The 14,702-nt window shown below is 39.6% G+C and overlaps 1 protein-coding gene across 1 annotated transcript in view; it reads right to left on the reverse strand.

Moving 5' to 3' along the window:
* The window catches only part of SLC2A11 (solute carrier family 2 member 11), a 466,200-nt gene that overhangs the window by 36,460 nt on the left and 415,038 nt on the right, over nt 1-14,702 (reverse strand). The window contains exon 11 of the mRNA XM_044068682.1: nt 9,170-9,297. Within this exon, the coding sequence (XP_043924617.1) occupies nt 9,170-9,297 (128 nt within the window). The remainder of the gene's footprint in view (nt 1-9,169; nt 9,298-14,702) is intronic.

A 14,702-nucleotide genomic window follows, 5' to 3' on the forward strand; every position in this document is an offset into this window, starting at 1 on the left:
GGGGGGGCTGAGTGTGGCAGGGGCACTTAGTGATCTAAAAAGGGCAATTTTTAAAAAATATTTACTTCCACAACATAGGTTCACTTGGAGGACATTTTAAGCTTGGCCAATTTCCATTTTGGTGCTTGAATTAGCATTCCCTGATTGGTCTTACCTCTCCCATAGCTGACAATTGTATATTAGTCCAAGTAAGAATAAATGTGATCACAGTTTAGATAATTTGAAGGGACCCATGTAAAGGATGCAGCATTTAGGAACTGCCTCTATCCATTTGTGGCATGAGGGGCAATCCTGGGGAACATTTTCTATTAACCATCCTTAGATCCAACTTGCATTTGAATATGGACAGGCCTGAGCTATGTCTTACTTGAATGGATAGTCTATTCTGGATATATATCCATCTCTCCACAACATTCGGTTTAGATACCTGGACTGAGTATTACTGATGCCATTTGACTTGCTGATGTTCAGTAGGTCCATCTGTATTAGGTCAGAGGATGCCTTGTATGCCAGACATGTCACCTCTAAGCACTCTGTAGGATACTGAGTATAGTGATAAATCTTTGAGGTGGTCCATGCAATACTTATTGTTTAGGACTTGTGTCCTTTTAGTAAGGTATCTCTGAAGTTATTCCAATTGTTGCATGGGTCTGGACAGATACATGCCAAAGTGGGCATTATACAAAATGATTGACCTAATGAGGGCTTTGTAAAGGCGGACAATAACATCTCTATATCTAGTCACAATCAGTTTGTTTATAAGCTGTGCAATATAGAAAGACTTTCTTATGACTCTGGACACATGTTGGTCAAAAGTTAGATCACTATACACACAAGTTCCCAAAAGCCAAGCAACTGGGTCAGTTCTCAGGGGGCATTGATAGTTTGGCAGTTTCCTGGAGTAAATGACTTCCCAAAGGATACGATAATGTATTTCTTGGACTTTAGTTTCAATTCACGATTCTGGCACCAGTTATTGTTCGGGACAAACCTTTCTGCATGATGGTTAATTCATTTGGGGATTCAGTAACTGCTACTAGCTTGCAGTCATCTCAAACTTAGCTGGCCAAAGCCCTTTGGTATTTCCTTTTACTTTTGAAATGTATATGCCAAACATAAAAAGTCTCAGCACCGAACCCTGAGGGACACCATTGGTGACTGGTCTCTTGCCCTATTTTGGTCTCCTGCATCCTGTGAGCAAGAATACACGCATACGTTCTTTGATTCACCTTCCTGACTGTATTAACCTGATTGTATTAAATTATATTCCTTGTATAATACAGCAGCACTTGTTAGAATGTGTTTTAAATTTGTAGTTTGGAACAGTCTTCTAGTAAGCAATGAAACAAAATGCATGAACCAATAATGACAAAACCACCCATTTCAGAAAATTTCAGCCATAAAAGGCCACTCAAACTTCCGTCATTAGAATCCAAAAATATCAGTAAATATGCAAAATCTCTGCAGAAGTCCTCTAAATAATTCCACATTAAAGGGATTTGTAACTAATGAAGAGGTTGCTGCTAGAAAACAAATTTATATTTCATTGTTTCATCTACAAATAAAGCACCTGTTGCCCTTGAAGAATAAATTGCCTATGCTAGATTAAAAAATGATAAGCTAGTAATTTTGCAATGGGGAATGGATGGCAAACTGTTAACGGGTTCATAGTTACTAGGTAACTCCTCCAAAGGAGGACATTCATAGGACTGCAACATCCACTCCCATTAAAGTACAACACAGTAGAGTATCAGTGATGCATCTGCATACTGTGGGAGTAGAACCCACAGCCTTCTGCATCAAAAGCAAGTATACTATCTGTTGTGCTACTAACAATGCAAATAGCTTAGCATAAGTAGCATTAAACTTCTCCTCCCCTGAAGCTCTCAGCTCCTTGTAAAATCCACTTGACAATCAACTAAATCTCTCAACTTCATAGCACAAGAAATCTGGAAAAAGCCAAAATTTATTTGGGGGGGGGGGCCCAAAACCAGAGATACATTTTAAATATTGCTTGTATAATCTTAGAAAGTTGCTAAAATAAAGTGTTTTGTGTTACCATGTGTTTCCTGAAAGATAGGAAGACTGCAACTTAAAGAGCTATCATTATTTAGTGAATTCAGTTCTCACTGATTTGCCAGAAAAACACACATTTTAAGAGGAACAGACCAAAAGTATGAGCCAAATATTCTGTGAAAATCTGGACAGTGGAGAGCTATGGACTCAGCTCCCTGAATTACAAGTGTTGGTATGGGTAGAGAATTCAGGCTCTTGTTTGAGCCTGAGTAACACTAATCACCAGGTATACCTAACTGGGACATTTTACACACACACACACACACACACACACACACACACACACACACACACACACACACACGGGAAAAGACCAAAACTCTCCTTACCGGCATGACTCGCAGCACCAACGGAACAGCTGCAGCATAACTCCTGTAACACAGAGCAATAAGAGAACAAGAATAGGTAGTTTAGCTAGTTTAACTTCCGTGTGCGAATCCACATTAGTGTGAAAACTCTACTTCATTAATTTTTCCCGACAGGTCTTGCAGCTGTAAAAGTGTGTGGGGGGTGGCTCTATGGTTCCGGCACCCATGATCTTGACCACTCTAGGTAGATATTGTGGTTCCCTGGCCTTCAATGGAACTGGAATAACTATGCAGTTAGATGAAGGGAGTAAAGATCTGGCTGAGGTTTGCTTGTTGGATGGTTGAAGTTAGCCACATTCTGGAGGGTTTCACAGGTACAGTATTCTCCAGAAAATGAGGCCATAACAGGGGGAACCACACTAGCTGAGGCCACAATGAGGCTATGAAAATTACTCTGGACCTCCGCTGTTTGGCTTTTTGAATGAACATCAGAATAAAGGAAAAGACAATAGGAGTCCTGCAGACAGTTCTAGATGAGATTATTCTCAGAAGAGGAATGAGGGAAGACACTGCTGCATTTGGCATTTGTTTTAAATAAAGGTGTGACGACTGGTAGAAATGTGAAGGCTGCCAGCCTAGCCAGACAGAATTGTGCAGATAATTCTGTCATTTGTAAACATGAATGTTGAACTACAAGCTTGTTTTTTTAAATGAAAGAATATGCTGTGAAATGTTGAACTTAAAACAATGTAGCAACATTGCCCTCTGCTGTAAAGAAAGCTAAGTCAAGCACTGCATGACTGTCTTTGATGTTTACAATTCGGCTCTGGCCGGGCTAGATGAAGGCTTCCTGCCTATTGTTTTAAGGCTAAAGTTAATGACCAAAATGTATATGTGGAACATATATATATATATATATATATAAAGAGAGAGAGAGAAAAGGGCCACATCATCTCCAGAATACTGATATTAATACAAATAACTAAATAATATAAATACCATTTCTGGCTGACACCTGTTAGCTAAACTGGCATAAATGTTTTCAACTCGTATGACTCTACCAGACTATCTGTAAACAGTGTAAATATCCCTACCCCATCTTCAATATCTCTGTGCAAGGTGACTGTAACTCACTAATTTCACAACCTGTGTCCCTCACCATTCACTATCTGTATCTTAACAGTCTTGCTTAACCTAAAAAAACTTTTTCTTACTGTCACTCATCTTCCACTACTTTAAATGTTTAATTATCTCTCTTTGACATTCAACTTCTCCTCAGTTTATCTCTATCACTAGCATGAAATAATACAAATATAATATTATCTACTCCACTACCACTTTTTCATGCAAGTAGAGTATGTAATCACGCTTCCCTATTAAATAAACAAAAGGTGGAAATGTTGAACGGCCAAATAAACGAAAAGGCCATTCCTCGAAATGAATATTGTGGGGGGCTGCACCCCCCGCTAATTATACATACCAACTCTGCAAAAATCGCACTACAGTGATGAAAAGGCAAAATTTCCAGCCTTCAGATGTGATCTTACAATAGCGATATCAAGGAACGGCCTTTTCGTTTATTTGGCCGTTCAACATTTCCACTTTTCATTTATTTAATATGGACCCGTAATCACTAATAAAATCTCCACTTCCTCTCTGCTGTACTACATTCTATGCTCACAAACCTTGCTAACTACATGTAACACAGCCTACTAATAGATTAAACTTTCCTTTTGCAATTTCTCTCCACCTGAACAATTCTCAACGTTTCTGTCCATCACTATAATTTTTGTATGATTATTTTTGGTATGATTATTACTTTTTATGCATTTCATGTCTTGATTCCAAAAACCACTGTAACTGTGCATTTAATGTCATTCATTATGGATTCATGTTATATTTTTAGTCTTTGTGGAGCTTTTCTCCCCAGGCCTCTGCTGAAAAGATTTTTTTTTCTGTTCAGTTAGACCTTAGTGATAAATAAATGCTAATATGTAAATTAACAAAAAATAAATATAGACTAGCTTCAGTCCATAAGCAAATGCCTTGGACTATCTGCCTTGACAATGGCCTCCCCAACGCATTGCAGAAACATCCAAGGTAACAGCCACCACCAGGCTAGGCTAGGAATCTGCCAAGAGTAAAATCTGGAGTGTAAAGACTCCACTGTAAATAAATCTTGAATGCCTTGAAAATGTTTATGTGTTAATAGGCAATCTGTTAATTGAGATCACTGTACCTTTACAGTCCACTGAAGTAACCTCATGTAGAAACTGGTATGCGAGTCCACGGAAACAAAGGCTACCACAAGGTCTAATACTCTGACACAGAGAGCTGCTGTAACCAAATGATAGTAAGTAACCTGAGACATCACAGTTTGCAATGGAAGAATTCGGTATGAACAGGAGCCATGCTTTGCAACATAACATTTCTAATGTGCATCCTATGAATATTAGTGGCCACAAAGACATCACAATGGGACTTTGCAGTGTTCATTACTTTTCCCAGGATTGTAACAGATTCAGTGGAGACTCGCAATTGGAAATAGATTGTCTAAGGTCTGCATGGCTAGAAGCCAGTCATTCAAGTATGATATGCTGCAACCACAGACACATATTTGGTAAACACTCTGTGAGCTGGGGTGTGACTGAATAAAATGGTCTGGAACTGATAATGACTCACTCATACCTGGAAGCACAGAAGCCTCCTTGACAACCTCGCAGTCTTGATAAGCAGATAGGCATCTTGGAAGTTCAAACAGCACAACCAGTCTCCTTCTTGTAGACAAAAGGTTGGTCTGCACCAAACTCATCCAGGAAGACTGGGAATAAATTAATTTAGGTTGCTCAGCTCTAGTTTTAGCTTTTATCGTCTTTTGGAATTAAAAGAATCTGGAGTAATATCCACATTCTTTATAGTCAATGAGACCTACTCAGTTGTTCTTTTGTTGATGAGGCTTAAAACCTTTTTCTTGCTATTTTACCCTGATGGGGTAAGATGTTTGTCATTGGGACAGAGTTGGGGTAGGGGAGGGGTGTGGAAGAGAATTGTCTAGCTTCTGGATTTTACTGTCCGAATCCACTGGTCATACATAATCTTCAGATATGCATCTAAGGGGAAGAACAGATGACGCTTGATTGCCTCTAGAGTGGGGCAGTAGATCAAGACCACAGTGGTTAGAATGCTGCCACCATGAAGAAGGACCAGGGTTCCCCTGCTGTTATTGGCTACAGTTCTTGCCACTGGGTTGGAATTCATTCAGAACGTTTCTAAGACCATGTTGGTTCCAACCATATTTCCTTGATGTTTTTTGCCATGGCTGCAACATAATGATGTGGACACTTCTGCACCACTGAGACATCTGAAGCTGCATGCCAATATTTGAGAGAGTTTTGCCCTCCTTCTCCATATCCTGCAGTTTTTCTTTAACCGTAGGTCTGAACAGGGTGGTCCCATCAAATGACACATTACAGAAAGATGCATTAGAATCCTTAGCAGAATCTGTACGGCATAACCAAACATGTTGAAAACAGTTAAGCCAGTGCTTACTGCCCTCACAGCACAAATCATTGAGTTAGGTGCACGTGGCATAGTGAGACTGACCACAGAAGACATAGTTAACATCTGAGACTGCAACGTGCTCTAAAAGGGTCCTTCAAGAAACTCCTCCAGCAACTGGAAAATTACATTTACCATCTCACACTGAAAACATAACACATGCAAGAGATAGTTCACTGTACTCAGTATGAATATGCAGGATGTATAAACACACTTATCTGTCCATCACTCTAGACTCCTTATCAAAAGAATTGACAGCAGGATTTTGTGGAGTAGAACTCTTTTTAAATGCAACTGCAGCAAACATTAAATTCTACTTTGGGCATCTCTGTCAAGCAAATACAGTCATTGGGGGCAAATTATCCTGTCTGGTCTCTTTGGAACAGCTGCCATAATGTCAAGTTCTTCCCACGAGATCCTGACTAGAAGACCTACCAGCATGTCTACAGGATGATCACCATGCTTTCTACATTACCATCATTAAACTTCCTGAAACCTGATGTCTGGAAGGGTCAGTTGGGAATCATCACTGCCTCTATTTTCAGTATCTAGGGTGGGAGGCTCCAGTGAGGTGTTCAGGTGATTCTTGCACCTGAGCTTCCTATGTGATCTTGGTGGGAATTGATTTAAGGATGAGGAATAAGCATGACATAGTCCACTTACAAAAGGCTAATCATACAACAGCCTCTCACACCCCCTTGACTTTCTGTAGATGAGGAGCGGATGAAAGGACAGACAGTAAACTGCATCTGTCTGGGGCTTTGGTCAGCATGAGAGCAGGTGCCAAGGGCAGCAAATGCAGAGCTCTCTGCTTCAGTGTTGAGATTAGAGTTAAATCCATATCTGAGGCTGAGGGCACCAACCTTTACTGCCCAAGACAAAAGCCCATCTGGGATGAATCTGACACCAATAAGATCACTGTGCTTGTCCCAATGTCTCAATCCTGAGCAAAGGGCCAATGAACCTACATATCTCAAGCCTGATGTCAAGATTTCAGGGGCTGAGGACTCAAAGGCCAACCTAGCCAAGATCAGCAAAGATGCTGACGGTGTCAGAACTACGGTTGATTCTGAATGGCCAATCTTGACCTCTGAGGCAAATGAGGCCCCTGACACCAATAGCACCGGAATCAAAGTCACCAAAACAGACAGCATCATCTACGTAGAAGGCATCAATCCCAAACATTACGGCTCCAATCCCAAAAAACATTACTGACACTAATGTATCTGTCGATATTAATGTTGAGGCCAGCAGGTTCATGAATAGCCTCACATCAGAAACCATTGCCTGTTATACTGAAAGACACAATAATGCGGCAAAACTGCTGCAGTGGGGATGGTGCAAACACTACAACACAGAAGTAGCTGAGAAGCACTGGAAACAAGAACCACAAAGAATTATAGAGAATGATGAACTATATATCACATGGGATTACCCATTACTAACAGCACAGAAAATAGATGTGAGAAGACCAGATAGAATAGCCCATGAAAAGAAAACAAAAGTAGCACCGATCATTGAAATTGCTACATCCAGTGATTACATCTTATGTACAGAGAGACACAGAGTCATAAAATATCAGGAGTTACAGGCAGAAACACAAGCAACATGGAAGAAAGACCAAGATAGTTTCAATAGTAGTAGGAGCAAGGGGTCTAATAAAAAGGAGTAGCTCTTCTGGGTGCATTGCAGGTGCTGAGAAGAGCACTCTTGGCTAACATTAAAGATTAAAACACTACTAATTTCATGAACTTTAATCATACCCTGACATAGGAATGGGGTCCATTCCTGTCATGCTATTAGAAACCCAAACACTTGGAAATGTTAAACCAGGATAAACCAGTGCTAAAACAGGGGCTTGGTAATAGAACTGAGATGAAAAGACGGAAAGGGAAGGCAGAGATGGAGCTCTTCTAATCAACCTGTACCATAGGGGAAGAAGTGAGAACAATTTCATTCTGTACCTTCAGTAAAGTCCTCATCATCTTCTCATAATCCATCAGCACACTGACAGAGTGGTTGTGGGAAGAAATCAACCTGGTAGACAGAGACCAGAAATCTAAAACCCTTTTAACCTTCAAATCAGAAATGGAGGATTTACATTCTTGACTCACTGTCCTAATACTAGAAGAGTTAAGAACAACTACAGGCAACTTGGATACCCCAGGTACAGGTAGTTGTAAAGAAATCCTCTACTTTGTATTTTGTACTAACAGGACAAAGTTTAAAATAATCACCTCTACAATTTCTAAGTTTTTTTCCCTTTCTTTCTATATTCTGTCTTACAATCTTTGGCTTTTTCCTCTGTTTCTGGAAAAGTCCTAAGACTCAGAATTCGAAGAGCAAATGGGGTTGACCAAAAGACTTTTCTTCAACCCTGGTAATATTAAATTGTTCTTTCTGTCCCTGAAAGTTTGTGGATTAAGTGGTTCACAAATTTCATGTGTTCCTCACTAAAACAAACAACACAATGGATGGGTCTAACCTGAGTAATTTTATGTTCACACAATGCACATTTTAAATGGAAAGTAGCCTGGGGCCATTTTATTTCTGTTGCAGGCTGTCTGAGCACCAAGAGATCTGGAGAAGAGACCATCTTGAAGAGTGTTATGGGAAAAGGGGAGAGGCTAGTAGCCTGGAAAAAACTTGGATGTCAATTTTATTGAAAGCCTGCAGTTTTAATACCAGTGGCTGTCGAGGTGGACCATCCCATTTGAGATGTGTAGACCCTCACTGACCTGTTTAGGTATCAGACATACAACTAGGAGTATTACAGAAGGAAGTTCTTCCCTGTTTTCGTAGCTGTTGTTACAGATGGAAGGTTGTTCCATGTGTCTTTCAGCCTCAAGGATGCTCAAGCCATATCTAAAGTTATTATGCACGAGTCACAAGTTGTCATTCAAAAACATGCACAACGACCAAATCAAGAATGTCTGCTTGCTGATGCTAAGCAACACCTTATCTTTAAATATAAGGATACCAGTGATCCAGTTTGTCAAACATGGTGCTTCTGAAAGAAACAAGCTACTACCTATCATCCTTTCCTGACAACTTCCATTTCCTGGCTGTTAATGCTCTCTTTTTTCAATAGTTATACTTTTTAGTGCCCTTTCTATACTGATGAATGAGAAATAATTACTGCACCCTGTACTTTGGATGACCATATTATAAAACAATAATAATGTAACAAAATATAAATAAATAAATGAATAAGAAAGAAGACCTACCACAATGAAGGGAAATAAGATGCCAACTACAAACAGCATAGACCATAGAAGAGAACCTCCAATCATGTAGGCAGCAGGTCGTGATGTTTGATCAAAAAGCTCTGTTGGAAGGATTCCCGTTATTCCAGCTGAAAATACATGACATACATTTTATGAAAATATCTGTGAGATTAAACACAACTGTTACTACAGCAGTGGAGTCATGTCAAAAATAGATAATACTATCTAATAGCTACTTTATCAATTTTACCATGGAGGATAACACTGCAGTCTGGGACTTGAACTGCCGATTTGAGGGGAAGGGGAGATAGCTAAACCCACCACCTTTGTCATTTTGCTGCAGTGTTTATCCAACAGGTCCTTTGGTGCTTTAGTACAGTATCCTTGAAACACCCCCTCTGCTATTCTTATATAGTGCTCATCCAACTTCCCCTCTGGCATTTTATACAGGATTCCTCTAAAGTTCTGATACGGTGTCTGCTGAGTACTATCCATAACACTCTGCTAAATGCTCAGTGGGCATCTCTTCTGCTATTTGGCTACAGTGCTCATTAAGCACTGCCTGCACCACATGGCTACAGTGGTCATTAAGCACTTCCTGTACAATACTGCTAGTGTTCACTGAGCATCCTCTCTGCCATTTTAATGCTGTGCAAATCAAGTACCACTCTGAGCGGTTTGCTAAAGTCCACTGCCTCCTGTACTACTCTATTATAATGATGCTAGAAAGTGGAGTTGTGTGAGGACACTTGCCATTGCAGTAGATATTTAAGTAGGATCCCTGTTACCCTAGAATTCATGATACATTGAAAACAGCCTCAGCTGATGTCTGGTGACGGGCTACATTCCAGAACTCCAGGGATGTTATGACATGGACTGGACACTTCCGATGGATGCATTCTTTGGAAAAACGCATCTGTATTACATTACCGTACGATTAAAATAGCAAATGTTATTTTATCATACTGATAACGTCTAAACCACAAAATATCGAACACACGGAGCAGTGAATTTTTTCCCAGGGAAAAAATTTGCTGCTCCGCAAAGAAAAATAAATAAATAAAAACACAAACACAAAGATAAGTGGGGGGCTTTGCCCCCCACACCCCCCATACATAAATATACCAACTCCGAGATTGCACCATAGTAGAGGAAATGGCAATGTCCAGAAGACGGCCCACCAAATTTTTCCATGGGAAAAAATTCAATGTTCCACGTCTTCGCTATTTTGCCATTTCGACAGTATCAGATCGACTTAATAGCTTTCGCTATTTAGTCCATTTGATACGCTAATATAGACCCGGAAAAACAGTAGTCAGCTCACACCATCTAATGTTCTTTTTTGTCAGTGAGAGTGAGAGTAAGAAGGATATATCCTGTCAAGGGAACAATTCCTCCTTCTGTTTTCTTTTCTTTTTTTTTCTATCCAGAAAAGACAGCAATGGAGAGCCCCTCCCTTTAACTGCACATCTCAGGCTCCTATCACACAAGGGAGACAATTCCATTGGCAATACTCCCTCCTGCAAGACAGACAAACAGGACTGTATTGTGTTCTTCATAAGAATCACAGATCATTGTTGCAGTAGACTTTATGGCATATTGGAAGGTTACTATATCAGTGTTCCCTCGAGGCAGTGAATTTTTAAGCATACTTTTCAGGATGATATGAGCGAGTCCTCAACTTCTTCTGGTCCAGACAAATACCTTATATTTTCAAAAAACATAAATGGGGCAACATTTAACAGCCTCACAGGTACTCTGGGCTGAGATACTCTTTAAAAGACTGGTGGGGAGAAAGCAGTCCTAGTGGAATGTGCTTTAACTTGCCCCTCCAAAGGTTTTCCTTGCTTCTCATACCTGACAGCCATCTAGATATTGCTTGCTTGGTGGCTGGTCTGTCCTATCTTCCTGAAACAAATGTTACAAAAAGCCATTCTGCATCTCTTTGTCCTTGTCCTGTCAGTACCGTGCAGAGCTGCCTGTGGAACTCTAACATGTGTAGGATTCTTTCACCTGTATTTTCACTAGTAATTAATTGCTTTGTTAAGAAGGATTTCTACGACTACGCTTGGTAGAAAAGAATCTTTGGTCCTCATGTTTTCCCTATCCCTATGGAAAATAGTGAAAGACTTCCTTCATATTAAGGCCTGCATTTCAGAATTTTTCTGGCTGATGTAATGGCTATCAGAAGTGCTGCATTCCATCAAAAACTGGAGATGAGCCAAAGCAGGTGACTCAAATGGCACAAAGGTCTGCATCTCCAAAACAAAGTTAGGGTTCCAAAGAGGTGAGTGACCTGTCCATGGTGGATGTAGCTATAGCACCCCTTTAAAGACTTCTATACCAGTATGTGGCCTGCCAGGAGTGGATAAAGAGGAAGTCATGCTAATACTGCCAAAACACAAACTTTTATTAAGGAGTAAAAAAGTAGTAAAGTCCTGCTGCAAACTGATCTGACAGATATGACAGTAGCAGTAGAAGCAATCAGAGTGTCTCTCTGTGCCAAGGATACAACCAATTCTGCAGTTTACTCTTGAGTTACATTTATTTTTATTTTTTGACTTATTTTATTTTATTTGACATTTGTTAACCAGGAAAGTCCTACTTGGAACAAAGCCAATTTTCAGCAGAGGCCCGGGGAGAAACACTGTAGATACATGTCTTTGTAATGTGGATGGAAACCGGAGCACCTGGAGGAAACCCACACAAACGTAGGGAGGACATTCAGACTCTGCACAGAAGATACCCTAGCCGAGAATCAACACTGTTGACTGCATACACTGAACTGCCATGGGTGAATGGTAACAGAAGGGCTACTAAAAACCCTTCATAGCTTCCTGGATGATGGTCTCTAACTAGCTTTCACCAAAAAGGAGTAAGTAGGTTGTATGAGTAATAGGAGGACTGATGGGTGGCAAGCATGGGGGGGTGAGGAAAATTACAAGCAGGAGGACTTCCAAAAGAAACAGCAGCCTTTTAGAGTAATATACCAACAATAACAGTCTCCCTCCCAGCAGGACAGACCCTGCAAAAATGATGACAACAACAACAACAACCAGTGATAATCCTCACTATCATCATGTTTCACTCGACCAATCCATCCTCTTCATCCCCTTGGATGTAAATTTACAAATTTGTCTACTCAGTAACAGAAAGTAAATGTCTGATAAATGGGTCAAAAAAGTAATGTCAACAGGTTATACCACTGATGTTTTCTCATTTCCACCTCTATTGCTTATTTCTTACATGCCATGTGATTTGATTCAGTCTATAATTCAACATCTACTGGGTAATAGCAATACAGATAGTACCTTTGATAGACACTGGTGTAAAGGGGAATGACTTGAATTTATGTTTTTTCCTACTGCCATAGACAGGTGATGACTGAAGACTTGTTCTATTTCTCACATATCCGAACAGCTTTATCACAACAAAATAGTTCAGAAAGTTGACACACTGCAAACTCTACAATCATTCCTTATTGTCGGGTACATTTATTGCATTCATGGACATGCGCAATCTCTAATTACACATTCCTGCCCACAAACTTCAAGGGCAATTTCTCAGGTTTTGTGTTGGACACTACTTACAGCCTTGTCATTTGGCCTGTCTTATTGTGCCCAGGTTATTTAACCAAATAAACGACTGACTCAATGTTTGCTTACCTCAGAGTGAGGGGGAATCACATGTACTCTGATATCATTTGAATACCTTTGGAGAAGCTGTCTTCTGTGAGCTATTTGTTTGTTTGTTTATTTATTTACTTATTTTTGTTATTGTAATTAGTCCCACTAAACCTGTGGTCTATTTTCACAGGAGACCCAAGGCGGTGTACAAACTGTCTAGTGAATAAAGTTTTAGTTGTGGAAAAGGGGGTGGGGTAAAATATTTCTGTCATTTCTACTTCTTTTTTGGTGTGTTTTCTCAGAAGTACTAAAGAATAAGAATTTTCTGGACTGGTTAGTCAAAATGTTTGTAATATGTTTTATTAAAACATACTTGCTCTGATGGTACGGTACTTTTTGTTTACATAATTTATAAAGATGCCAAGCATTTCTGAACTTAAATATTCTTTTAATTTATGTATTTACTCATCTTTTTAAATAAACTGCCTCTACTCTTTTCCATTTAGTACTGTATGAGCATTTATATCCACCTAAGCTTCAAGCAATTCAGGCAGATGGGGCCTCAGTTTAACGGCTCATCCAAAGGACAGTGACTCGAGTACAGCACCCCCTTATGTTAAATGGCAGTAATAGTACTGGAGAATTTGTACTTATTTATTTACTGCTTTTGTTTGCTGAGAAAGTCTGATGGGGTAAAAAAAAAAAACCTGTAAAGCAGAGGCCCAAGAAGAAACGTTCCATAAAACATAAAATTGTACAAAATATGAAAGATACAATCAGACTTTAACAGGATACACTCAAGTAGATTATACAATGTGCTTACAGAGAAATTAACATGAAGTTAAAAACAAAAGTAATTCACATAAATAAACGAGAGAGAGTAAAAATTTAAGTAGCAAGCAGGCATATGGTAACTTAAATGGCACTATTTATGTAAAGGATTTATAACATAGGATGGATTATATTACAATACAGCATAGTAGAGAAGTGAAATACATTTAGAGCAGTAGGTAATAGTGCCAGAGGTACATGTGAGGAAAATGGGTATGTTGTATGATGAAACAGTTGGTGGGAATATTATTAGGTTAGAAGGGCATGATAGGGGAGGCATAGGAGGTGGAAAAGGAGGAGGGATGAGGCTAGATGGACACTGGGAGAAAGATATGAGTAGAAAAGTGAGGTGGGGGATTTAATAATGACATAATACCAAGCACCCAGTATCATACCTCTGAAGCTCTTTGCTTGGGTATTCTGAACAAAATAAAAAAATAAAGGTGGGACAAAGGCTCAAAAAAGGGACTATTTTTAAACATTACTCTAATTCACTAGAAAAGTTAATAGAACAATAGGTTTGCATCAGTATGCGTTTTCTGAAGAATAATACATAAGAAACCCTAATGTCTGGCATTACTCACTGACTGCAGTCATTAGTTTAGCAGAAAACCAAACATTTTACCAGGGACAGGGTAAAAATATGAGGCAAAATCAGGGATGTTGTGCAGTTCTGGACAGCTGAGAAAACAATCCACATGGTTCTGATCTCCCCACATCAGAAAAGCTAGTATACTGCCTGTTGATCCACTGAAACTGCTGCTAGATGACTGCTGTTTCATTGTAATATCTACTTTCTGACAGTTTTATAGCTGAACCTTTTCATTCATGCTGTCATTGTTCTCTGTTGCCCATCTGCCTCTACGAACATATACATCAGCTCCAGAGATGTTGTCCTTGCTTTATTTTGCTGTATGGCTTTTCATTATTTGACATTAGCTGGACTGATATTTCTGTTTATCATCATCTGACCATTCACTCTCGAGTTACATGAATCGATTGGTCCCATGTCACCCTAGCATCACTGCCTGTATGTCCTTAATATGAGGATGACATTCTATTAAACAGTTTATCTG

The sequence above is a fragment of the Protopterus annectens genome, chromosome 4.part0, assembly GCF_019279795.1.
Source record: "Protopterus annectens isolate FY-2018-M chromosome 4.part0, PAN1.0, whole genome shotgun sequence".
Taxonomy (NCBI): Eukaryota; Metazoa; Chordata; order Ceratodontiformes; family Protopteridae; genus Protopterus; species Protopterus annectens.